This window comes from Wyeomyia smithii, chromosome 3, assembly GCF_029784165.1.
Source record: "Wyeomyia smithii strain HCP4-BCI-WySm-NY-G18 chromosome 3, ASM2978416v1, whole genome shotgun sequence".
NCBI classification, from domain to species: domain Eukaryota; kingdom Metazoa; phylum Arthropoda; class Insecta; order Diptera; family Culicidae; genus Wyeomyia; species Wyeomyia smithii.
Genome location: NC_073696.1, coordinates 34,102,794 through 34,127,873, shown reverse-complemented (window position 1 = coordinate 34,127,873; position 25,080 = coordinate 34,102,794). Strand labels below are relative to the sequence as shown.

The window sequence follows — 25,080 nt, the reverse complement described above, 5'->3', positions numbered from 1 at the left end:
CATTTCGAATGCCTTAGTTTAGATATTGATGACTAAAGAAAGCTGTCAGCAGCGGCTCGATCATGCTAAAGGGATTAGAAGCTTTCACAAGGCATTCAACTGTATTGCTATACATCTTTGAGAAATGGATTCGAATAGATTCATGAAATGGAATAAGGAAAACTTTAACATGTAACCATTTTCCACAAAAAACACTATATTCAAAAAGTAGAAATCATGCAGAAAATTGCTTATCTTTTATCAAATGTATAACATAACATATGATGTATGGCATGAAAGACACGTGATGCTCTTTGATTGTTTTAGGTAGTTTTAACTGTGATGTGTGGGTGTTTTCCACAACTCAATATGCGATCAGGTAATTTCGGCAAAGAGTTGCCACGATAAGTGCGGGCCTGTAAAGCACGCACAGACTACGCAACAACATCACTGTAATTGGTGATCATGTAATCGTGATAGTACATCATGATGGCAAGCGGTTGACCAAGGATGATAGACGTCCACACGACTATGTTACCCCACCGGTGTCCGTAGTTGACTTCCATAAACTTGGATACGGTAGAGAGCGGTATCTGGGCCATCATGCCCATGAAGGCCCAGATTTTGAACGTTTTCAGCGGCACACTGACGAGGTACTCGTGGAAGAAGGCACTGATGAAGAACACGATCACCGAAGCGGAAATTTTCGAATAACCCAGCTCCACCACCGGGATGTACAGATGTCGGACGCACCATCTGGAATACGTATTATTATCAAATTCAAAATTCATCCAGTATAGATAAGAACTCACTTGTGTACGGGCATGTTCCAGCTCCTCCAAAAGGTGTCAATATTGTTAGCGTTCCACCAGTCACTGTAGAAATTTCGGTCGGAAAAATGAAGTAATTCACCCATCAAATTTAGAAACGAGTGAAACGTCAGGTAGAAGAAGCATAACCACATAAGATGGTTTGGAATCTGAAATTAAGATCGAAAATAATGAAACACTTATAGTATATAATTCTACAACACAATACCGCCAATTTCAACAACCGCTCGGCGGTTTTCGTTAGATCCATATTGGAGAACGGAACTAACGAGTTCCGAACAGAGGGAATCATCCACTGCTGGAAGAGACCCATCACGATGTGCACACCGATGACCACCTCAAGGATGCGTTTAATCAGAAAGCGTTTACGGATTCGGGAGGTACGAGGGAAGTTTAGCTCATAGCAAAGAGTCGGTGCCAAAAGGAAGTAGAAGAAGTCCTTCAGGTGCAGGTTGTCCGGGTAATGTACCAGTTTCGGTACAGCGTCTTTTTCCTTGTTTGGTATTGTTCCGTTTCCGTTGCTGGTGCGTTCTTGCTCATGTTCGCGCTCGTTTTCTATCCATAACAATGATAGAAAATTAATTAAATTTTATTGGTACGCAAGGATGTGAGCGGTGTGTTGATACTTACGAAGTTGTGCAATTGAAATACTTTGACGACGACCTGATCGACTGCGTCGATGTTTGTACCGCGTTCGGCACCACAGATTGACCTGAACGTAGCTCCACATTTTCAGAAATAGAATACAATAGATGAAACAGACTGTCATGGCACCAACTAAAAATTTAATTGGAACAATGTAGCACATGATTGATAACGGTTAGTTATTATCAGCTTACCCAGACTGAAAGTTTGCCCTTTGACGTGTATCACAACCATCGGTATCAGCACTAGTACCACGATGTTAATCACGTGTACTATCATGCCGGCACTTTCCATCAGTATATCAGCTGCGAGGCCTTTTTCCACTATCAAACATATCAATATAGGAACTATCGAATCTGAAACGATAACAGTTAGTGATATATTGCCCAAAAAGCTCCAATATTTTACATACAAAAAATCAACAGCAACGACGGATGGCCCTCGCCTTCGTTCCTACCCGTCAGAACCACGAACCACTGTACCGGATCGACCCGAATGCCGTATCTAACACAATCGAAAATAGCCGTTAACACTAGAATATACTCGGGAGGAAGCAAATTTGCAACATACTTGATAAAGTTTTCGAGCACCAGACGGAAACCTCCCATCGTGAGCAGCAGAAAACCCCAATTGACCAGACCGGTGAAATTGTTGAACCCGGAGCTCCAGGAGAATAGCGAGTCCCGCGGTTGATGGCATCTGAAATGACGACAAGAGAATATGAAATTACAATGTCTATATGGTGTCTGTTCCTGGAAGCTACAACCATTAGCAGCAATCAGATTTGACTGTGCTGTGAAAGGCTCATAAGAGACAACATAAATAACATGTAAAACGGACATGAGACTCAAAGTTACATGATTTTTAACAGCATTCGTGTGGAGCTTAGGGTTGTCAAAATTTGTTTGGAGACCATTAATAACTTAACATCGTCCAATGAACTTATCTGTTTATGAAATAAAATTCCTTCCTACAATCCTTCTTTAATTTGTGAACACGTGTTTTCCAAAACCAAATCTCTAAATGAAAAATAACATTATTGAATGTTATGTTTGTTTAAAAAAAATTCTGCTTCCAACTCCCTTCTCGGGTAGGAAATAACAATCAATCAAATATGGCATGCAATCAATCAATCAACGCATTCATCGCAGATAACCAATCAGGTAAGTAATTAATGTTATTACCATTTTGGAGGTAATTTATTTTTTATGACCCTTCCTATGAACAACGATCGTAGTGTTAGCGTATTATTGTAGTTGTAGATTATAGAAAAGGTTTCACTAGTATAAGCATCTATGACGCGGTCCGTTTATTTATATTTTACTCACTACAATCATTGATAGTAAAAGGTGTAGAATAATGTTCCCCCCAGAAGAGGTTAGAGAGCAAATTCAGTTAAGTTTCAGCAAGTCAATGCTTCTAAGAAAAGCCTGAAAATAAATGGTAATTGCGTTTACTAAATCAAATCGAGCTTCACGGCACTTTCTTATTTTGTCAAATAAGACTGTGAATTCACTACAACAGCTCCAGTAATATTAAACAATATTCTGTGCGCATCCCAGAAAACTGATGCCGTGATCTTGCCATGTCTTCCTCTCTCTGGAGGCTGTTGTTCTCGTCCAGTCCATTGTTTCGATTGTCTTTTCTATGTTTGTGATGATGCGAGCACTAATAGTGTTAAAAATAATTTCAAATACAGGAAGTAGACGAAATGATTGAGACAGGCAAAATTTGTGATTTTTAAAAAACTAGAACTCCACGAAAAATGAATCAATTTTGATGAACCGGTTCCATCTTACTGGAAAACTATCCTGGTTTTCTAGTATTACAGTAAGGTCTTTTTACACGTTTTTTTACCCGGGTTGCTTTTATCCGTAATCATATATCCGTTTAAAAAAAATTACGATTTCTGGTGTAAATACTGAAATTTAAAATATTGAATTTTGGTCTCTAGATTGACCACTACTATATTCAATCGAGGTTCAAACATTTTAAAGCGGTACAAAAAAGTCTTTTTTACGCGATCCTCGACTGATTTTCAACCTTCGGGTACCAATGGACTCGGAATGAACTCTAGTTTATTGGAAACATATGAACCTGAAAAAAAATGTCAGAAAAAGTTCTACGCGTTGCACAAATGCACATTTTGACACACACTTTTAAAATCCGGAACTTTCCGGTGTTTGTTGGTCCCGTCAAATGCCCTAGTAATGTTTGGAAACTAGAATAGTTTTTCAGTCCCGTTCCAAATGGTAGGTACATCTTGCCAGCGTATGTCTAAAGAATTCTCCGTCTCTAGATTTGATGAAAGAATCAATCCAGTTTTTGATATTTTTGAGGCTTTCGAAGTGTTGCTCTGACAAGCCACGTTCCATGAACCCGAAAAAAATCTATGGCAGTTCCCAGTGATGGTTTCGGCCAGTTGGAACCGGCCAAAATAATCCCTTCCTTGACTGCCGTTCACAGGTGCCTAAACACTGTTCCGGATTCCTTGGCTTCTTTTCAAATAGGACCAACGTGCCTTGTTTGTGTTTATTATTTCGATGGCTTTGAAGCGTTTTCCTACCGTCGATGAGTTAACTCCAAGCGGATCGGACAGCTCTCGAAGTGTTTGCAATGGGGCTTCATCAAGCAATGTCACCAATTCTTCATCTGCTGCGAGTCTTTGAAATCGCCATCTACTTCTCTATTTAATCTTTCTATGCGATGTTAGCAATTTCCCCGAAGTTGGAAATCATCTTTCATGTTCCCTATTTTCGAAAAAGGTCGCAAGAGTAATGTGGTTAACTTCCTTGTGTGCTTACACGAATGTTTTGGAAGCTAGTGTATGCAATCTCTTCTTTCACGTGAAAAAAATATATTTCCACCTCAAAACAAGTTTCTTTCCCGTGGATCAATTTCTACAAATTTGCTAGAATTCACCTGCGAACAATGGATCAACGTGATCAAGTTGATGCTTTTTATATTTACCTGAAGGCTGCATTTGACCGTGTTGGCCATGAGATTCTGCTAGCTCAACTCGATAGGTTAAGATGTATCGGCAAATTTAATAGCACGGCTTTTCTTAAATTTACAACATCGCTAAATGGCTGTCAAGTTGGAAGCGTTATTATCTGTTTGGTTCTGGAATAATTCAGGAGTACCCCAGGGCAGCGTTTTAGGATCTCTACTGTTTTTACTATTTGTAAATGACCTATATCTTTTGTTGCCGATCGGAACAAGATTATTCTATACAAATGAAACGAAAATTTATATGATTTTTTGCAACAACTCTGACTGCCAGCTACTACAACAGCTGCTTAACCAGTTTGCGAAGTGGTGTGATTGCAACAATCTGGCTGTTCGTTATGGGAAGAGGAAAGTCGTCCTGATAGCAGCTTCAAAGCTGTAATGTATTATTTTTGTTAGTTACAATTTTCCGGTTCCTTAAACGTATTTGACTGTCCCACATTTTCGTATCATTCTTCCCTTTTAATCCGAAACAAATGTATTTAAATTATGATGTGCGTGGTGTCTTTTGTAGCTAGTCAGATCTACTTTCACGTACTTATGAATCAGCCTTTAGTACGGCTATAGGATGTAGGATCTAATTCGCATAGTTTTACTAACCAACACCATGAATAATCTACTAATTTTACAAATAAAGGAGATTTACTATTTAGTTCAATTAATTAAAGAGGTTTATTAGAAAAAGTTTCCGTGTGCTGCAATGGCTACCGTCACTTTAATAATGATCTGTCGGTTTAAGCCAGGACTATGCTATCGCTGTCAAATCTCATATATTTGCAGTGTACCCAACATCTCAATGGTCCGCTGACACTAGCGGTACCCGGAAAATGGGCAGTTTTCTCTAAAGGGAAGAATTTTCGGGCAACCGCTCCATATGTTGGCCCTATCTATTGATGACAAAATAAAACTAAAAGCGATCAAATTTATCAATTTGATCACGTAATGTGTATGGAACGGTATTAAATAAGTGAACTGTTATTTATACTGTTTATTTTTAATTCACAGGCTGTAGTATAAACACAAATAATGTGTAATAACTTTTGTTCTACATAAATGTACACATGTACACGAATGCCGCCATATTGCTAACGATGTTCGATACATGATTTCTAGTAGATGTCATCCTCCTGGTTTAAGCTGCATGTGACAGTTCTAAACCACGTTGTTGCCGCCTGACGTTTCTCTCGCAGACATCTATGCTGTTTCGCCCTAAGAGAAGAGTGGCCAAGATGATACCTCGGTTTGCTCCAGGTTTTTTGCTCCAAACGTGATTGGCTGATTTGCTGCACGCGTGTGTGACAATATTCAAAAGGGGTTCAGATTGCCGTGTTGCCAAACAACTGGTGTTTATCCCAATCATTAAGTAAGTGAAAGTTCAATACTGTGGACACAACCTAATGAATTTGAATGAAATCCCAAGCGTTTGGTTTTAAAACCTACTGTGGTTCCGGTCTGGGCATTAAATTTTATCCATTTCCCAAGGATGCAGAAACTTATTGTTAGTTGCTAAAAATGCGTGAATCTGAGAAAAATATTCCAAATTTGAACATCCCACGCAATAGTCGAATATGCAGGGAAGATATTTTTTTATTATTATATTATTACAACGAACAACTACATTGTAACGTGAAATAAAGCTTTTCTTCACAAACAACCATTTCACCCTTGATTTCACAATCTCCTGCTGGTTTCGAGGTACGATGCTGCCCTAACAATCCAGTCGTCGTATGTTCTCGAAACCTGGCTCGGGGGAGACTGTTGGTGTCAGCAAGATCGTAGCGCCTAGCCCCGCAATTGTATACTAACACTGGATACACTGGATGCGAAATCTGTGTATAATAAACAGAAGGTCGAGTTCCGATACGGAATGTAGCTCCAAGGCTTTGCTTTTTCAACAGGAATTGAGTGTTTTGCCGAGTATTTTTAATTGTGTTCTATTAAAAAATCTCATTACCAAAAAATTTTGTTTCGAAAAAAGTCTGGAGAAGTGAGAAAAACAAGAAGAAAAAATTTGACAATAGAAGTATGATGATGTAAATATAGACGAAATTTTGTTGTATTGTTTTATATGTTGTTTGTAGTATAATTTTCGTTGTTGTGCTTTTTGTTAAATAAAAACAAAATTATCGAATAAATAAATTTTTCTGGTTGCACTGAATTTTACGTAAGGCAAACGAAAATAATGTTCAACCGGGGATATGTTTTATACTAAAGAAGAAGAGAAAGAAGCCATTTGGCCACTCTTCTCTTAGGTTTCGCCGTTACAGCTAGGGGTGATCCAGAACTCACTCTCCTGTGTGGAGCGTGCGCCTAACGTCCGTAACACCGGCCATTAGCATTCCAAAATTGACAGTTAACAACAATATCACACACTAGCCTGGAGGGCTAATGCGGTCTCGATCAACTAGATTATTAGTTGAGAGATTTCGTTATCGATATTGTTTTTGCAAGTTGTAGGATAAGTAAAACTATAGACCGTATCCCAGTGCGTAGTCGAGAAAATTTCCAGCTCGGAAAGTTCCTAGACCTGATCCGTAATCGAACCCTACATCACACCCATGTGGGAGAGCTAACCGAGCGACTTCGCTAACAACAGAACCACAGGGACTACTTGACAGTTATCTCTCTTGAAAAAGCAGTAATGCATGACAATTTTCACATATAATACTATAATACGCGCAAACCACTTGGTCTCGTTCAGCTACAACATGTTCACCATAAACTTTAACCAAAATACGGTGACGTTTCATAGTACTCTACTCGCACAAACAAATTTTAATTGAAAAAATTCCAATTCCAAAAAAGTTATAACAGAACTTTGAATGAGAAGTCCTGAATGGAAAAGTAATTTTTTAAACATTTTCAAGAATAATTGTATTTCAATATTGTCAATGATTTGAGCAATTATTTTAAATCATAAGGCTAAAATACGGCAATGCATACATCTTCAAGTTATTTCAAATTTGAGTTAAGAAGACTTTATTCCACTGAGCCACAGACTAACAGACGTAACACTGCCTAGCTCAATTGTCGTAAAAACGATAATTTCAAATTTCTAGTTTGATAATTTGAGCGTTTATGAAGGAGACCGTTTTTTCACTACTGAGAAAATATCGTCGACATTCCGCCTCCATACTTGGGGAAATACTTTTTTTTGAGTAATTCCACCTCCAAGACGGTCATTAAAGCTTCTGCCAAGAGTGATGACAATTTATTGCTCATGCTGAGCCCGAAAGTTTGCTTTTAAAACCTTCCTCTAAAGGAGAAATAGTTCTGGTTCACACAGGTTTCTGTTATCAAGAGGTATACTTCAACTTGATTGGGTGGTACACGTTTCTGTTCTAGATGTTTGCGCAGGTTATCTAATGCGCAAGTTACTGGTGCGCTGAGGGAATGTGCGGTGACATCGAATGATACTAGAACTTCTCCCCGTCTCGGCTCTACATCTCTCAGATTATCCATCTCCTCTGAGAAATTTTCCACATTCATACCGCGGTTTATGGGGTACTTTTTCATCTTATCCACCACCCAACAACTATTTTTTCCGTCGGTGTACCAATACTTGACGAAACAGAACGCATTACTAGCACTTTGTGTATTTTCGAGAGACAATGCAGCGACACAACTTTTTAATTAAGAACAAGAAACTTACGTTCCAATTTATTTTATTCCATCAGGTGTGGAACTTTAGATTTATCGAAATGTATGATCAATATAACACAATCCATTCTTCGTTAGCATAGAGATTGGATGAACAATTTCAAAGTTAAGCCGCAGTAGTGTGCGGCATATATTCTGTTTTATTTGTAGAATCAATATTTCTAAAAGCTGAGAACGCACTTTCAAAATTAGGCGAGTGCTCGGCAAAGCTTACTTACTTTACTTTTACTTTTACGGCGACAGACCAATTATCGATCCAATGCCGAATCCAGAATACGTCGCCATGTCACTCGGTCTTGGGCCACTATCCTCCAATCTCCCCTAACATCTATTTCACGGGCATCCTCGTCGACAGCAAACAACCAACGAGTGCGAGGCCTACCTTGAAGTAGACGGATTTCTGCTAAATATAGTCTTCGCTGGTCGTTCTACGGTATACTAGCTACATGCCCAGCCCACTGCAACCTGCCGTGTTTTATCCGCTTAACTATATCCGCCGATTTGTACACCTGGTACACTCCATGATTCATGCGTCTGCGCCAAACACCATTCTCTAGTTTGCCGCCATGGATTGAACGCAAAACCCTACGCTCAAAAACACCAAGAGCTCGCCGATCGACCTCTTTCAACGTCCATGCTTAAGGACGTAGAGGACCACGGTAAGAATTAGTTTTTTAGAGTGCAAGTTTAGTACGGGTTTGCAGACTACGGGACCTCAGCTGGTTACGCAATCCATAGAAGGCAGCGGCTATCCGCCTTTTTATCTCACGGCTAACCTCGTTGTCACATGTCACTAGTGTACCCAGGTATTTAAAGTCGTCGACTACTTCAAAAGTTTCCCCAACTAACACCACCTCAGCACCAACATCCGTCGGATTTCCACGCTCTCTACCAGCCACCATGTATTTCGTTTTGGCAGAGTTAATGATGAGCCCTACTCTCGCAGCTTCTCTCCTGAGAGGTCCGAAGGCCTCTTCTACAGCTCTACGGTTGATACCAATGATGTCGATATCGTCCGCAAAACCGAGAAGCATGTGAGACTTCGTAATGATGGTGCCGCTTCTTTGCACGCCGGCCCTCCGTATGGCACCCTCCAATGCGATGTTGAACAATAAGTTTGACAGACCGTCTCCCTGGTTCAAACCATCTAACGTCACGGAGGAGTCCGCGATCTCAACAGCTATCCTGACGCATGATGTAGAGCTTTCAAGGGTGGCACGTATCAGCCTAACTAGTTTTGTTGGGAAACCATGTTCGACCATAATTCGCCATAGCTCATTTCTCTTTACTGTATCGTACGCTGCCTTGAAGTCAACGAACAGATGGTGCGTCTGCAGATCAAATTCTTGAAATTTATCAAGGATCTGACGCAGGGTAAACATTTGGTCCGTAGTGGAGCGTCCCCCTCGAAAACCACATTGGTAATCGCCAACAAAGGTCTCCGACAACGGCCTCAGTCTATGGAACAGAATACGGGAGAGAATTTTGTAAACGGCGTTGAGAAGGGTTATGCCCCGATAATTACTACAGTCCAGGCGGTAGCCTTTTTTGTAGATTGGACATATAAGACCCTCCAACCAGTCCGAGGGCAATGCTTCATCGGACCACACTCTCAGCATGATCCGGTGTAAAGCACGATACAGCTGTTCGCTCCTTACTTTGAAAAGTTCGGCTGGAATGCCGTCCTTATCAGCTGCCTTGAAGTTCTTCAGCTCTTTCGCTGCTTTCTTAACCTCGTCCATGGACGGTGGTTCCACAGATTTGCCATCATCCTCAATCACCATCCTGCTCCTTTCGACTACGCTGTTTTCTTCACCATTCAACAGCACACTAAAGTTTTCCTTCCAACGCCTGGCCACTTCCGAGTTGGCAAACGGCTGGACACGTGTCACTTGAGACCCCATTGTGGTAATTCACCTCTGTCCAGCAACTCCTATCCCAACCTCCACGAGTTGCCGACCGGGATACGAGTAACCTTAGCGGAGATCGGGAAACTAACCCCCGGGGAAACTATGGTCGTATGCTGCCTGGGAAGGGGGATCCTACGCGGCTGTATCCCCATGTTTGGGGGCAGCGTACAACAGCGTTTGACCCGGAGCGGGCAACTGAATTACGAAACGCGGTGCCTCGCCAGCTTTATCTAAGACGGCAGCCCCGTCGCGAGACTAGGTATCGCAGCCCTAATAAGGCAGCATACCGAAGGTAAAATACTACGAACAATCCAGATATAAATACGGAACGGAATGATCGGCAAGGACCTAGGCTCGGCAAAGCTATTGAAATAAATCGCTCGTTATAATAAATACGAGCACAAAAGGAAACTTGTTGCTTCAACAAAGCTTGTGCATTCTAAGTTGACGAAATCGAGACTCCCCTGTGTATCTCCTTAATTCAGCCTGGGAACCATGAAAGATGTGAAAAGCATGTAGACAATTAAAACAGAAAATTATTAATCTTTTAATCACCAGCTTCACGGCCCCAGTCTGAACTGAGATCCATGTTTCGTATGACACAAGTACAATTACTTACGGTTTATCCGGTTGTGATCTTCGTTGTTTCGATTCTTTTTTTGTAATCTCTTCGGCCCGCGTAACGCTCTGTGTTCTTCGGTATCGCACCTTGTTTTCTTCGTTTTCGTGAGACATTCTTGTGACACGTCTTTGGTTGCCTCAGCGGTTGTATTTTGATTAATCACGGGGACTGGAACCTAAGAATGAAAATTATTACAATGTTGGTACGCTTTTTCTTTGCAAAAAAGTAGAATTCTTGCTAGTTGCTAACACTGGGAAGTACCTGTACAGTGTTTAAAGTGGTTTCAAAAAAGCTGCTAAGACTGTTATCGTAGTAAGATTGCTTATCTTTATTGAACTCATTTTTTTTATAGCTGTCGCTGGAATTAACATGCTGTTTACAAGCTCGACTCTGTGATAAAATATTTTCTATTTTTGTTGTCAAATGCTTCACTTCTTACTCTTTTCCGTTTTGATCAGTGCAACATTTCTTGTTTCTTGGTAAAGTGAAAAATTTCTTACTGTCGAAAACATAATATGATAATAATCTAAACAGATTTAAGTTTGTCAGACAGAACGAAGAAACTCGCAGTGCGCGTGCCTATATGCAGACAATACTTTGACTATGCTGCGTCATGCAGTCACACATATATTCATTTCTTATTTAGTCAATTATATGGGTTAATGATGAGTCAGGGTGTGTTTTTAAAACACACTGCAGCAACAAGCAGATTGTGCTTCGAAGAAAAGTGAAAAGGATGCGAAAAAAATAACTTTCATTGCTTAACACCACTCCGTGGCCTTCAGTGGCGATGGCAATAATCTATTTAGGACTGATTGTCAAAATTGACAGTTTTAAAAATTGAATGGCCTTGCGGTAGGATGGTAGTTCAAAATAGTGATCGATTTGAATGAATGTCCTGATTTCCTGAACAGTTCAGAGTTATTATTATTATTATTTTTTTAAATAATCTCAGTACTCCTAAAAGTCACAATATGAAAAAAGATTAATAATTGTCACACTGGAGGCAAAATGTACAGAAAAGTAATTTAAAATAATAGGATGACAGATGACAAAAAATCAAAAAATATATCACAATTAATATGTACCGTACATTTTAGCTCAACGGTAATTTTCGTACAATGTACAAGAATAAAATTCCGGACCATATTCGAAACGAATCCGTATAGAGTATCATGAGACTATACGTAAAAATGAACTTTAATGACCATTGCAAAACGGAGCATAATCTTTTGTGTCCATGTTGATCCTAGTATTTAGAAAAATAATCCTTACTAGGTTTGAATTTCTCCACCTGACAAGGACCTCTAGAGAAAGTAGGGTCAATAGACTTGTCAGAGTGTCGGCTGTGAAATCTAAGAGACGTAGAATAAATGTTTTTGCCTTTCATTCAAAAATTGAGTTAAATTTGAAAAGCATTCAAACCACTATCTCACGAGTCAGCTCATGCATAAGGTATCAGTAGCTCAGCATGTGTAAAAGGTCAGCATCAGGGGCACTGTACTATGCTCTGTGATTAAGAGACCTACATCAACGCTATCGTGAGTTTACCGTAATCTAAATGGAGTATTCAAAAGTCATCTTTGACCAGCATCATGTTTCGATACACAAACGCAGCCCTGTCTCATTCTATGTTAATTCCAACGACGAAAATTCAATGACGTCGGGCTAAGTACCTAATGCATTCAAGTAATTAAACAAGCGGTGGTTCATGTTTCGTACTGACCTTGAAGCGTAGTGTGGCTGCTAAGTCTAATTGGCGATCATTAAATCATGCGACCTAGTTCAAGGCACATTGATGCGGAAACCGGTTTTGGTGGAGTTTACACTCGAAAGTGCAACAGCTACTTCATTGCCCCCACAAACAATACACTTATTCTTACACACAGTACAACACTTATTTATCTATACACTAGATATTGATTGCTTGGTGGTTGCCTCACGGGGACCTCTGCTATTGTTATCACACAAAAGCTACCGCACAGGAAATTATATAACACACAAAAACACTTCCTTTTGGCAATAAAAATTCCAATATTGTTAAGCTTATCAACCGAAATAAAGCGTGTGACTGGCACGGCAACTACCTTCTTACTAAAACATAGCGCTGCGTTTTTTTTTGGACAATCGACAGAACTCTTGCAGCAGCTTATCAGCGCATCACTATCAACACTTGTTATTATCAGTCGACGGACTCCAAGCAGCACATGGAGTAAAAAAAAAAACACACAGAATGCACAAACAGTTAATCGCTTGATCAGGCAAGGCTTACGAGCTGACCGAACTCAAAACGAGACGATCGCGGTGATGTTAAATTTCATCATTGCACTACGCTTGCTAACAATACACTACACTACTGGACTGGGACGTTTATTCTGATTCTGAGTCATATGAATGTGTCCGGTCAGAATGTAATCAGTCGGTATAGTAAGTATACTCATAGCATTTGAGAGAGTATGGTTGTTGGAATTAAACCGTCGGCATACAATGCACGTCTCGGTTCTCTGTTTACAGCGACAGTACAACTACTAAGACAACCGGCTTTGGTTGTTGCTGGAGAGTGATTTAGTGTAACTTTGTTTACAACCATGCGTTTTATGATTTTTTCGTCTTTTTTGACACATGGTTTCTGAAAAAAAATTCCATAGCTTCGTGCATAAGCTGTGTGCAAGGGTTGTGTCTTCAGGTAGCTAAAGAGGCAGTTTACGAGCAGAAACGGGCGGCTCAAACATATATGTTGTGATATCCATGGTCCAAGCTCAACAAACAGCATAATCAAAAGTAACATACACTAGCGTACACATCATCACTCAGCATAGAAATATGTATAGTAGTTGATGGAATGGAATAATCATTCTCGCGCGGAGTGACTTTCAAGCTTTGGCAGCTTCATTTACAACGATAAGCTTCAATGTGGTTTGAAAGCTTTTGTATTTCCTGTGGTTAACGGTAGGGGCCAACATAAAGATGAAATTCGTTTAACATGTTTGGTATGATTGATTGTAGATGTAGCTTCACGTAGGTTAAAAAAAAATCCACTCATGGAAATTGACGCAATGAATTTACGCGCAATTTTTCATAAATAAATGTAGGAAACCTACAATTTCGTTGCAAAAAAGACTTGTTGCTACATTCTGTATCGTCCCAAGACCTTCTGTTTCTATTACACAGACTTCGCAGTCAACTATTAGTGCACAGTACAATTGCGAGGCTAGCGCTACGATCCTACTGATATCAACAGTCTCTACCAAGCCAGAACACTTAGGCTGAAAGTACACAAAAAATCTTTTTAAAAATTGCTTAATTAAATAGTTTACATGAGGTAACTTTTGTAAAATTATGCGTTAGAGAACCTTTAACCACAGCTTGACCCTTTATAAGGCAGTGGCAACTATATTGCACCAACGAAAAAAATTTTTTTTTAATGGCGATTTTTATTGGACAATATTTATTTCCGAAAATGAAGATTTTTTGAGAGAGGACACTAATCTGGAAAGTCGAAAAATAATAAATTTTTGTGATTTTTTTTTCGGATGTTTAGGGTAAGGTGAAGTATTCGGGTATTTTGGCTATTGATTAAATTATATTTAAAGATGTTTTTCGTGTACCGTGGGTGCAAATATAGTGAGTATTACATTCTTGGCAGCGTTTTTCTCAAAACCATGTTTTTTCAACTGGTGGTAAGTTTTTCTCAGCATCCACTGAACCGAATCGGCTGAAATTCGTTTCAGCATGTAAAAATGGATTATCTAACTTGTTACATAGCTGTTTTTTGATATCTTAATTTTTCGATTTTTTAAGATTTTTTAAATAGTGATTTTTTAAGAAAAAAAAAGAATTTACTAAAATGGCCGCCAGTTTGACGATTTTTGGTATTTTAAAAAATGGTTATGTAACAAGTTAGATAATCCATTTTTGCATGCTAAAAAAAACTTAGCCAAATCGGTTTAGTAGATGCTGAGGAAAACTTACCACCAGTTAGGTACTGACTTAGGCATAGCATCCACGTTCCAGCTGCCAACAATCACGAATTGCAAAATACATCTTCAAATATACCTGAATCAAAAGCCAAAATACCCGAACACTTTACTTTACTCAAAACATTCGAAAACAAAATTACGAATATTCATTATTTTCCAAATTTCCAGGGTAGAGTCCTTCCTTAAAAAATCTTCGTTTTCTGAAATAAAAATTGAACAACTTTAAGAAAAAAAAAATGGTTTGCTTATATGTACTTGCTAACCGATGAAATACCGAACTTGCTAACCGATTCACAAAATTGTGTATTTTTCTTCAAATTTTGTGTCATATTTTTACTTCTATAAACTTCTATACTAGAGAGAAAATTACGTTACTATTGAAGTTCTATTAAAAAAATTTGAAAGGAATTAGTTTGAATGAACTCGAAATTGTCATGAGAAAACGTGAAATTCAGACAATTTTTTTAACTCATAGATTCCTGAAACTTAAAGAGTTAAAAGTTGTGTGCATTGTGTTAAATTTCATAGAATTTGAAGATCTATAACTTTGTCGATAACCGCAAAGTTATAGTGTGTAAGGGAAAGGAGTTGGCGTCGCAACGCTACCTTCGCGGCCAAATTCCGGTTTAATTCAAATATCCAAATTGAAGCCCTGACTACACCAAAAAACTTTGTAGAAAATCGGAAACCGATTGTTTAAATCCTGAAATCGCTAATAATTTTGTTTTGCTAGTTCTCCATTCCTGGTTCAGTGGGCAATGGAATATACGGGAAAATTTGACCTTCGTACTTCGCTGAGAAAAAGAGTACCCATGAAAAATTTCAGCTCAATCGGCTCAACTTCGAGAACACGTACCTCAAAGCGGTTGAGGTTCCACTTTTTCGAAAATTTTTTTGACGCCAAATGACTTAGAAATATATGGAACATCGAGGTTTGGTGGACATTATTGACCTGAGAAACTTCATTGTCCCAAAAAGTCGGTTATTGGTTTTTTTTTTTTTATTCTCGCTTATTTTCCGTCGGTCTAGTTCCGCCACTGTTGTGGCCAATCACCGACGCCCGGGGAGGCGACTCCACACCCAGGACCCTCACTCACGACCCGTTTATTAACGGACCGGCGCCAACGGATTTACTTCCTCATGCGATGGAAGGCGTGATCCCAGAGATTTTTCGCCTCAGAAAATCTCCCGGTGTCGGCTAGGATTGAATCTAGACCAGTTGGGTTGTTTGTGAGTGGATCACGCCATCTCACAACCATCGACACCTATGTCGACGGTGGGATTCGAACCCAGGCGTCGAGCGTGGTTGGCGGAGACGTTACCAACCACACTAGGCCCCCGCTCTGATTATTGGTTTTATTCGAAAATTTTTATTACCAGATAACAACAGAACTCGATGTTCCATACATTTCTAAGACTAAGGTTTTTAGATCTGTTCACCAAATTTTGTCAACTGTTCTTGAATGTAAGGACTACGAGAAGCATAAAGTTTACGGTGTTTACGGCACGCTGGTCACGAGCTCATTTTTTCTTATGAGAAACTATTTGTCTCGGAGCAGCTATCCAATACACAGCAGCATCAAAAGACAATATTTCGAAATCTCAAAGGAGTGAGAATTGTTGCCCCGAAGTCTTCGAAAACTTTTCAAAGATCACCACCATGTGTTTCAACAGAACGGTGCACCAGCACGTTTTCATTGAAATATTGGAGAACAATTGCCAATTTTTCATGGGATTACCTTCACACGCATTGGCAAAGCTACCCATGCAGCATCAATCATAATAACCCATGAGTCAACAGAAAAAAAATTGTCAGCTCTATAAGTCGAACTCTAAAGGCCTGAACACAACAGATTACAACATCTTGGCCAAGCTTAGGAGAATGACTGGAGAGCGACATTATACTGACGACTTTTCTCTCTTTTCACTCTAACAGCCTCAGGCATGAGCTGTTCATGAGAGCTCACATACAGCTACAGCTTAAACAAGGTAAAGAAACTGTCTTGTGTTGCGTACGACAGCTCATTCTTGCGCATATATTTTGTTCTTTCGGACATGACAGCCTAGTTTGCTCAGTGTGACAGTCTGCTGATCGGCTGCGACTGTCATCGACTCGCATTGTTTGTTTTCTCCTTTTTCACAGGCCGGTGGCATATTGAATACAAAGCAAACCGATTCCATTGTTGATATTATTCCCCACGTAAGAAAAAACGCGCTTCGCCCCCCTAAGTATGATGACAGTTCTACAAGGTATGCTACATTTTTGTCTATCCACGCACACAAACAAATCTCGTTATGAAAAATTTCGCGTTTTGTATGGAATTCAGAACATTTTTGGAAATTTCTAGTTTTATGTTGTTTTATATCTGATTTTTTTGGTTGGAGAGTGAATCTCCAGTTGAAACACACTAGAAATTGATAATAATTTAGATTTAGTGTGAAAAATTGCGACAATATGTCGAAATAAAATATATAAAAATGCTATATTTCTAATAGTTGGAGCATAATCTTAGTCATTGTCATAGCTTATGACTTTTGTTACTGTATAAAACAGAAGTGACTCTATTTAGAAGCGCTATTAGAGTACAAGAAAATAACGAAAAGTGCAAAAAGGTTACCGGCAAATTGATGAAAAACAGCATATTTTACATAAACCGCAGCATGTTTATGTATTCCCCACAAATAAAACATGTTTCAACATCATTTCTATAATTTTTCAGGAAAGTATGTTTTATAAGTTTAGTTTGAAATGCAAAATCATTTCAAATTTCATGCAAAATTGGAAAAAGTTACACTAATACTAATGCATCGACGTGAATAGCATACCTTGTAGAACTGTCATCATACTTGGCTTCGCACCATCTCTCTTTCATTCTGTCATCGGCCTTACTGTCGTGTATCATAATCACCTGACATCCCGCTCGGATTTGTGCTGAAGGATGTCGGAAGATTATAGGCTGTCATTTACGACAGCTTGGAATAACCAACAGTCATAAGGAGATGAAAACTAACAGCCCGTATGGAGTTGCATGTGTGCTGTCGTCAGTTGCTGTCGGACTGTTTACCGAACGTATGGGAAACAGAGAGAACTGTGCAATACAATGAGAGCTGGATCAGTTAAAAATTTGCTGTCATTGTATTGCAGTCATTTTCATAACACTGGTGCCAAGAATCTTGGCACACAACAATCCAGGAAAACCCGGTTCCGGACTGCCGACGACCCTGAGCTATTCACTCTGGATAGCAACGACTCTCAAGCACTCTGTATTTTGACTCTTCCACGAAGGAAGTGAGTTCCGAGGTGAAGTTCATTTCACACACCAAGTTCCCCAAGAAGCAGAGCCGTAGCTAGCTCCGTTTTGTGTGTGTGTGGCGGGGAAGGGGGAGTCCCCCAGCTGCATCTTATCCTGAAACGTACGATCTAATCAAACAAGTAGGCAATGTACGTGATTTTTTCGAGGATGCAAAAAATGAGCACGGGCTGAGGGTGTGATTTAGACTCAGAAAGAATTTTCCTCGTCAAAAATTTTTTTTTCTAAGTTCACACCCTTAGCCCATGCTCCAGTACTCCAACAATTTTGTCGCGCAAACTGAGAAGGAGATAAATAAAACGAAGAAAGAACTCAAAAATATGCCTACACGCATATTTTCGTACGCCATGGTGAATGTTCCAGTTAAGAACAGACGTGAAAATGTTTCTCGTCGGAATTTTTCATCGTTTTTTCAAGTTTTTATAAGTTATATATTTTCTATCTGGAAAAGTGATGTTTCTACGTTTATTGAATGAAGGCCGCTGTTGTTTTGGTGTGAACTCCGAGTGATTGATTTGAATCGCGATGAAGTGTTCCGAGGGTTGTCGAGTACGGTTGGAGATAGTGCAATAATGTCGACGTATTTTATTCCGTCGCGTAATCGTTATATTTTAAGTGCAAAGGGTGGAGTAAAAGGTAATACGAAATGTGGCGGTTTCGTATTATCGGTGAGAGTGACGTCAATGTTGAAATCCGTGAAAGATTCGTGCAATTTTGTGGCTAATTTGTGAGAGCTGCATTTCGTTTTCGGTGGCGGAGCACGTTTCCCGCTAGCCCTTGCCTTGTCATAAGTGTGTGTGAGTAAGTGCAATGTGAACAAGGAAAAGCGAGAGAAGTGCGAGTGCAGGATGACCGTTGCTCTTGCGTGCGGCACGTTCTCGCACTAGCATGATAGTTCAGATAGGACGCGGGAATTGAAGGATAAGTATTAGTCTTGGTGATGTTTTGCCTGTGTTTTTTGTTTGATTTGCATGGCAAAAGGGAACCAATGTTTTTTTTTGTTTTTTCTTCTTTGCTTTCATTTTGAGCAGTTTTATGCACTTGTTTTATGATTTTTCTAGCTTTTGAGTAAATACTGAAACACATAGACAGTTTTTAATTTAATTAAGTAGAAATCTTGTCGGTTAGCATGGCAAAAAATTTTTGATTGCGATTGTTTTGGCATTTTCTTGAATCTAATTAGTACTCGGTCTTGTTAGATATGCATATTTGCATTTTGTAAAAATTTCTAGCTATGAATGCATGAAACTTTGCCAGTTTTTCATACTCAGTAGGTAACTTCGCTTCATTATTCAAGAAGTAAGTGGTAATCAACGCGAAATACCGTGTCTCCGCGTATGCGTCGGTAAGAGGGAATAGAGCGGTCGCGCATAACTTTCCGGGGTAAACGTGTTTTCGGCCCAGGTGAGCTTTGCTCAACTATGGATTTTCGATGTTTTGTGACTTCCGAGGTGTACCAAACCATTTATTCGCAGACTGTCCACCCGTAGGTTCTATTCCAGCACGCAGTGATTCGGAGTAGGTTCCGTTCGTTCGATAAATATCGTAAATAATTATTCGCGACAAAACATCGTAATTAATCGCCACCAAATATCGCAATTATTTGCAATTAATATCAGGATTATACGCGACTCGTCTGTCAACGCACACATCCTTTTTATCTTTTTCTTTCTTTTTTCGTTCGTTTCAAACGGCAATGGCCAAGCAAATAGGCCGTTTTTGAAGTTCTCTTGCTGACCGCTTGCAGTATGTGTTGAGGGCCTATATATTTACTTTTTTCTTGTTTTTGGTTAATGCATATCTGGTTGCTTCGTAACATTGTGTAGTCAGCTGAGATAAATCAATGAGAGATACGTTTCGGTAGTTGCATAATGACTTCATAAACAGATTTTCGAATATTTGAGTCTGTCTTGATTAGGTTATAGGTCCGGTATCCTCGCGTGCGCTTTATTTTTGCGGTGTTACATCATCAACCGGAATGGGTTCGGATCGCGTTATGATTTCCGTAAAAGATATAATGAACTCGTACGCGCGATGTTTGGTATTATGAACCTGGTATTAGAACTCAGCGCATCGTTTACCAAAACGAAATCTGCTGCAAACCTTACCCTTTTCTCCAACATCCCAGTGATTTCTCGTGGAAGTGCAGAGGTGTTCTCGGCTTCCAATAAAGCGAGTATCACGTCAACATATTCCTATACACACTCCTTCTTTTACCTGCTTTCGGATGCGGCCGGCGCTGGTATTTTGCCTAATATAAAGATTAAGGTCACCAGTTTTTACACATTGAGGATGAATGTTAATCCCAAGCATCATCCATTGGTTCTCTGTGTGATTACAGCTGATCTGGCAATAACGGAGTAGCAACCGCGGGCGGTCAATCATGCTCATGCTCATGCTCATGCTCATGCCATGGTGAATGTTCCAGTTAACTGCCGGAAGGCTGCTTGCAAAGGCGTAGAATGTTTTTTTTTGCAAGCCAGCTGATATAATTACCTTCCTTTTGATTTATTATACGAATTTTGTATTCTCAGCAAATGGAGCAGACCCAGGGATTCGATCTGCATCCAGTGAAGCCCAATAGGAGAGTCGGTCTAAAAAGTTGAGTGTTGGTCATTAAGCAAAGAACCAGTTGACTACCGAAGGAAATGCGCGGAGCTTCAAGCGTGAAATTGACTGGTCACGTGGTGCTTAAGAAGATTTTGGCGTGAGTAGATGTGAAAGGAGGTGGTCAAGATCATTTGCTGTTTTATTCATTTATTCATTTATTTATTTAATCTTTTTCCATCTGACCTTATTGGTCTCCATGAAAGTTAGTGGATGGGAAAAAGCCAATTTGAGACCGTTCTCATTGACTATTTGTTATCGCCATTATATTGAATAACCGTTGACATTAGATAACTCAAAATTACCAGAGATGTTGTATTTTGAAGGAATTTACTCTGGCAATATCCATGTTAGGTGGTATTCAGTCATTTAAGGCCGCCGGAAGACACCATTTTGAAAATAAAAATGGCGTACGGGGTGGACGAAAACACTCGTATTAAATGGCGTTTAAGATATTTTCTCAGAAACCATTTTGGATGCTAAAACTGCGTCTGAGCTCGATTTCTAGTCTCAGGGCAGCATCCCAATTCCGAAAATACTCACATTGGCTGATTCCTGAATACGGAAAGTCGCCATTTTTGATTGGTTTCTTAGACCGATTGCTATCCTTTGAGCATCATCCCGGCCATTTTCCAAAAACCGCAAATCTTCATCATTCAAAATGGCATGTAGGGTCAATTTTTTGCCTCCGGGTACCAATAACTCTACACCGACCTAAAGTCAGCTTTCGACAGAGTTAATCATCGGATTCTATTAGCAAAACTGGACCGTCTAGGCGTGGCAACGAATGTCACTAAATGGATAGAATCGTATTTGACTAATCAACGACTGAGCGTCAAACTAGGAACTTCCGAGTCTGCGCCGTTCAGCAATTACTCCGGTGTTCCCCAAGGAAGCAACCTGGGGCCATTACTTTTCTCATTATTCTTCAATGATGTCTGTCATGCTGTTCCTCAAGGTTGCAGGTTAGTCTACGCCGATGACTTCAAAATTTATTGGCTGGTGAAGACACTAGACGATTGCCGAAAGCTGCAGCAGATCATCGATATCTTCGCAGACTGGTGTGAGCGAAACTTTCTGACCATAAGCGTGGAGAAGTGCATGGTTATATCGTTCAGTAGGAAAAGAATACTTGTTCACTGGGACTATCGCATTGGAACTGAGGTGTTGGGAAGAGCTAAGATCGTGAAGGATCTCGGTGTCTTGTTGGATTCTGAGATGAACTTTCGTGAACACTACGTCTACATTATCAGTAAAGCCAACAGAAATCTGGGATTTATCGGAAAATAAAGCCTCGGAATTACGTGTTCATTATTGTTTACGCTCACTGTACTTCGGTTTAGTGCGATCCATACTTGAAACAGCAACTATAGTCTGGACCCTTTTTCACAACGTCTGGATCAGCAGGATCGAGAAAATTCAAGCGAAGTTCGTAAAGTGCGCCCTGCGATTTTTACCCTGGCAAAACACTAGCGATCTTCCATCTTACGAAAACCGTTGCCGCTTGCGATACGCTTCAAAAGTGGCGAAAAATCCTGGGGACCATTTTTCTAGCCAAGGTCCTCTCAGGAGATGTAAGTTCACCATGGGTTCTTGCTCAGATTAACTTAAACATTATTCCTTGACCATTGAGACAGCGAACCTTCGTGCGACTCCAACAACATCGGACAGACTAGCACGAACCAATAAAACATATGTGTTTTCTGTTTAATTCATGCCATCATTTGTTTGACTTCAGCCAACTGTTCATGTACCTACAGGACAATTGAGGGGCTTGTGCTACGATCTTTCTGACGCTAACAGTTTCTTCCGACTCGAGACTTATACCTCGAGATCAACTGGAAGGCGGTTTGAAAAATACTCGAAAGTCTCTGTACCGAAATTTAATATCTTCAATCTTCGACCCCTGGGTACCATTTCGACTCCGAAAATATCCATATTGGACGGTATTTGCAATTTCAGACTTTTTTTTAGAAATCGGAAGTCGCTATCTTGGATTCCAAAATAACTTCTGCGATCGACTGCCGGCACCATATCAGGGACCATTGAAAGACTTTAGTCGAACATACCTTAGAAACGAAGAGAACAATGACAATGAGATCAACTGCATTATGGATATTTTGCAGTTATATATAGAACAATATATGAATGAATAATTCGATTCAATGAACTGGTTGTTCTTAATCTGGAAAATGAATTTGATTGATTTGATATGATTTATGGATAGAACGTTTTTCGACCATGCCGGCTGACATATAGTAGAGCTAAAACAGAATATAAATATTTACATTTAAAAGACTTGAAAGATGTATTTTTTATTCTCATGCGTTTTTCCGACAAATTTCATTCAGCATATGCCGTAACTGCATTTTTTTTAAACATAGACATAGACATTTCCATCATGTAGTCAGAATATCGCAAAATAAAAGAGAAATTCCAATCGTGTTCAATTTATGATTTCCTTTCTCTTGTTTTTCTTGAAAAGACGGTCAATGATCCATAAAGAATTTCATATATATTTCCAATTCACTTTGTTATGTTTAATGAGTCTAACAAAAATTTTAGGAATAAACCAAAAAAAAAAAAGAAAGAATCATTGCAAACTTTATTTTTATTTGTAGGTTCATTAGTTGTACTCTTTTAAAACAGGTAATGAGCTACAATTAAAAATTCAAAAGATTATTTTAGAATCGATGATTCAAATGCGAGATATGTTTCCGATTGAATATGTACATATATGAGGATTTAAAAGAAATCGTTTGACTTCCGTTGTTTGAAATATTATTTTGGCTGAAACTAAACTTAAACACAAAAATTATCTCTAAAAGCCATAAAGTGAAAATTACTAACACATCTGTTCTGTTCAAAGAGTGTTCGTAATTCGAATGAAGTCCTTCGGTCGCTCGGTTTGGTTGGTCGGGTGTCGGTTGGAGGTAGAGTTACTGACGAGATTTCGAGCCATTATTAATTCAACATAGCGCACGTTAATGATCCTAACACACTGACACGTGGTCTGTGAAATTTCCCGATTGGCGCACTGATTGAGTGATTATGTTTAAATAATAATTACAGTTATTAGATCCCAATCACCGTCAAGTAGGACTTCCGTGCTCTAAATAGTCCCATTTTGCAAATCGCATACACGATAATGGGTCAGGGGGTGGCGCCATCTGGTTCAGGAAGGCGGTACAGGAAGAGCCGAATTGGTCCGTAAACTAAATACGTGGTGGATCACAGAGGATTGCGGTTTGTACTAGTGCAATTGCAGCCCGGCAAACGATGGCGTGAACAAATCCGGACGCGTACTTTTATTGTCAACAAGCAAATTATTAGTGTCCAGTGTGCATTCAAGCGAGCCGGTAATTCAGATCTATTTAGCAATAGTTTTCGGTGCCAAACATTACCGATTGAGGGTGGTGATGTTTCAATACCGGCGGGACTTGCTGGGGCGGGCTGGCGCAGGTTTGTTAATTGAATAAGATAGGTATGGCGAAAAACCACTACGGACGGAAAATTGTTTAGCATTATTTGAATCATTTAAATGGATTTTGCTTGGTCGAGTGAACGTGGTTGTGAAGTCAACCGAGAAGTATAATATGATTTGTAGCCGAAAAAAAAATGCATAGAGTAGAAGAGGCTAATACAGCGATAGTTTCAAATCTTCCTGTAAATGGTGCATGATTACGAATGTTTAATATTCTAATAAACTTTTTATATAAATATTATTAAATGCTACAATCCAGCAACGATTTCGAGAGCAATCTATCACGACACAGGGCTGCTAATCGCTTAAAAACATTATGTTTTATTGGCGACCACAAAGCGGTGCCGAATGCAGAAATAAATTTATCAAGCTAACTGATATCTTAATTTATATAGCATCACGATCTTCCAGTAGTGTTGGAAAAAGTTCTCCCCATGGGCGATTTCATTTTAGTGTTCTTTGTGTTGGGTGCTTGAAGATGGCTACTCTCCAACATGCGGCCTTCCACATCCGTTTGTGATAGTTATCTCCTACGTCTGCTCTAGCACATGACTAGTACAGCCATAAAGTTTCCAGATGACAGAGTAGCATTGTAATGATGATGACGGTGATGAAGCTGAGAAGGATGATAACATTGGTGATGGAAAGCAATAAGATGGAAGCACTCCCTTTAGTGGATTTGATCTATCGATATTGTGCTTGAGGATCTTTAAATGAATGTCGCATGAAAGTTTTGAACATAAAATTTTTTTTTCATCACTATTATAAACGGCAGTACAGCTTCTGCTAGAATTAATATGAAGTAATTTGACGCTTTTAAACTTCGTTAGCATGGAATAATACAAAACTCGAATCATGACAGGTTGACAGCTAATTTCACCCCACAAAACCTCTAACGCGTGCTGCTCCTGCAGAGCAGGCCCCACATTCGCGCCATTCATAGTAAATTTTCCGAAAAATAGCTCAACCATGATACCCGCCGGCTCGAAACAAAAGCTGCTAATGAATGCCTAGTAATGCTATTTGTTCTTCACTTTGTATCT

At 39.5% G+C, this 25,080-nt stretch overlaps 1 protein-coding gene across 1 annotated transcript; it reads right to left on the bottom strand.

The window, feature by feature from the left end:
* Positions 1 to 172: 172 nt before the first annotated feature.
* On the bottom strand, positions 173 to 13,051 carry LOC129730432 (diacylglycerol O-acyltransferase 1). Its single transcript, XM_055689754.1, has 9 exons — positions 12,382 to 13,051; positions 10,653 to 10,830; positions 2,025 to 2,153; positions 1,867 to 1,958; positions 1,649 to 1,810; positions 1,440 to 1,586; positions 1,018 to 1,364; positions 792 to 958; positions 173 to 735 (listed from the first exon to the last, which is right to left on the bottom strand). The coding sequence occupies exons 2-9, from the start codon at positions 10,766 to 10,768 to the stop codon at positions 414 to 416; spliced, it is 1,482 nt and encodes a 493-aa protein (XP_055545729.1). The 5' UTR covers positions 10,769 to 10,830; positions 12,382 to 13,051; the 3' UTR covers positions 173 to 413.
* Between the last annotated feature and the right edge of the window lie 12,029 nt (positions 13,052 to 25,080).

Bases quoted from the DNA above. Each gene is read 5' to 3' on its own strand.
- LOC129730432 (XM_055689754.1), bottom strand. From the start codon at position 10,768: ATGTCTCACGAAAACGAAGAAAACAAGGTGCGATACCGAAGAACACAG. The intron at 1,811-1,866 runs GTATGTAAAATA...TTATCGTTTCAG, and splicing joins GTCGTTGCTGTTGATTTTTT to ATTCGATAGTTCCTATATTG. The intron at 1,365-1,439 runs GTAAGTATCAAC...TGTTATGGATAG, and splicing joins TATTTCAATTGCACAACTTC to AAAACGAGCGCGAACATGAG.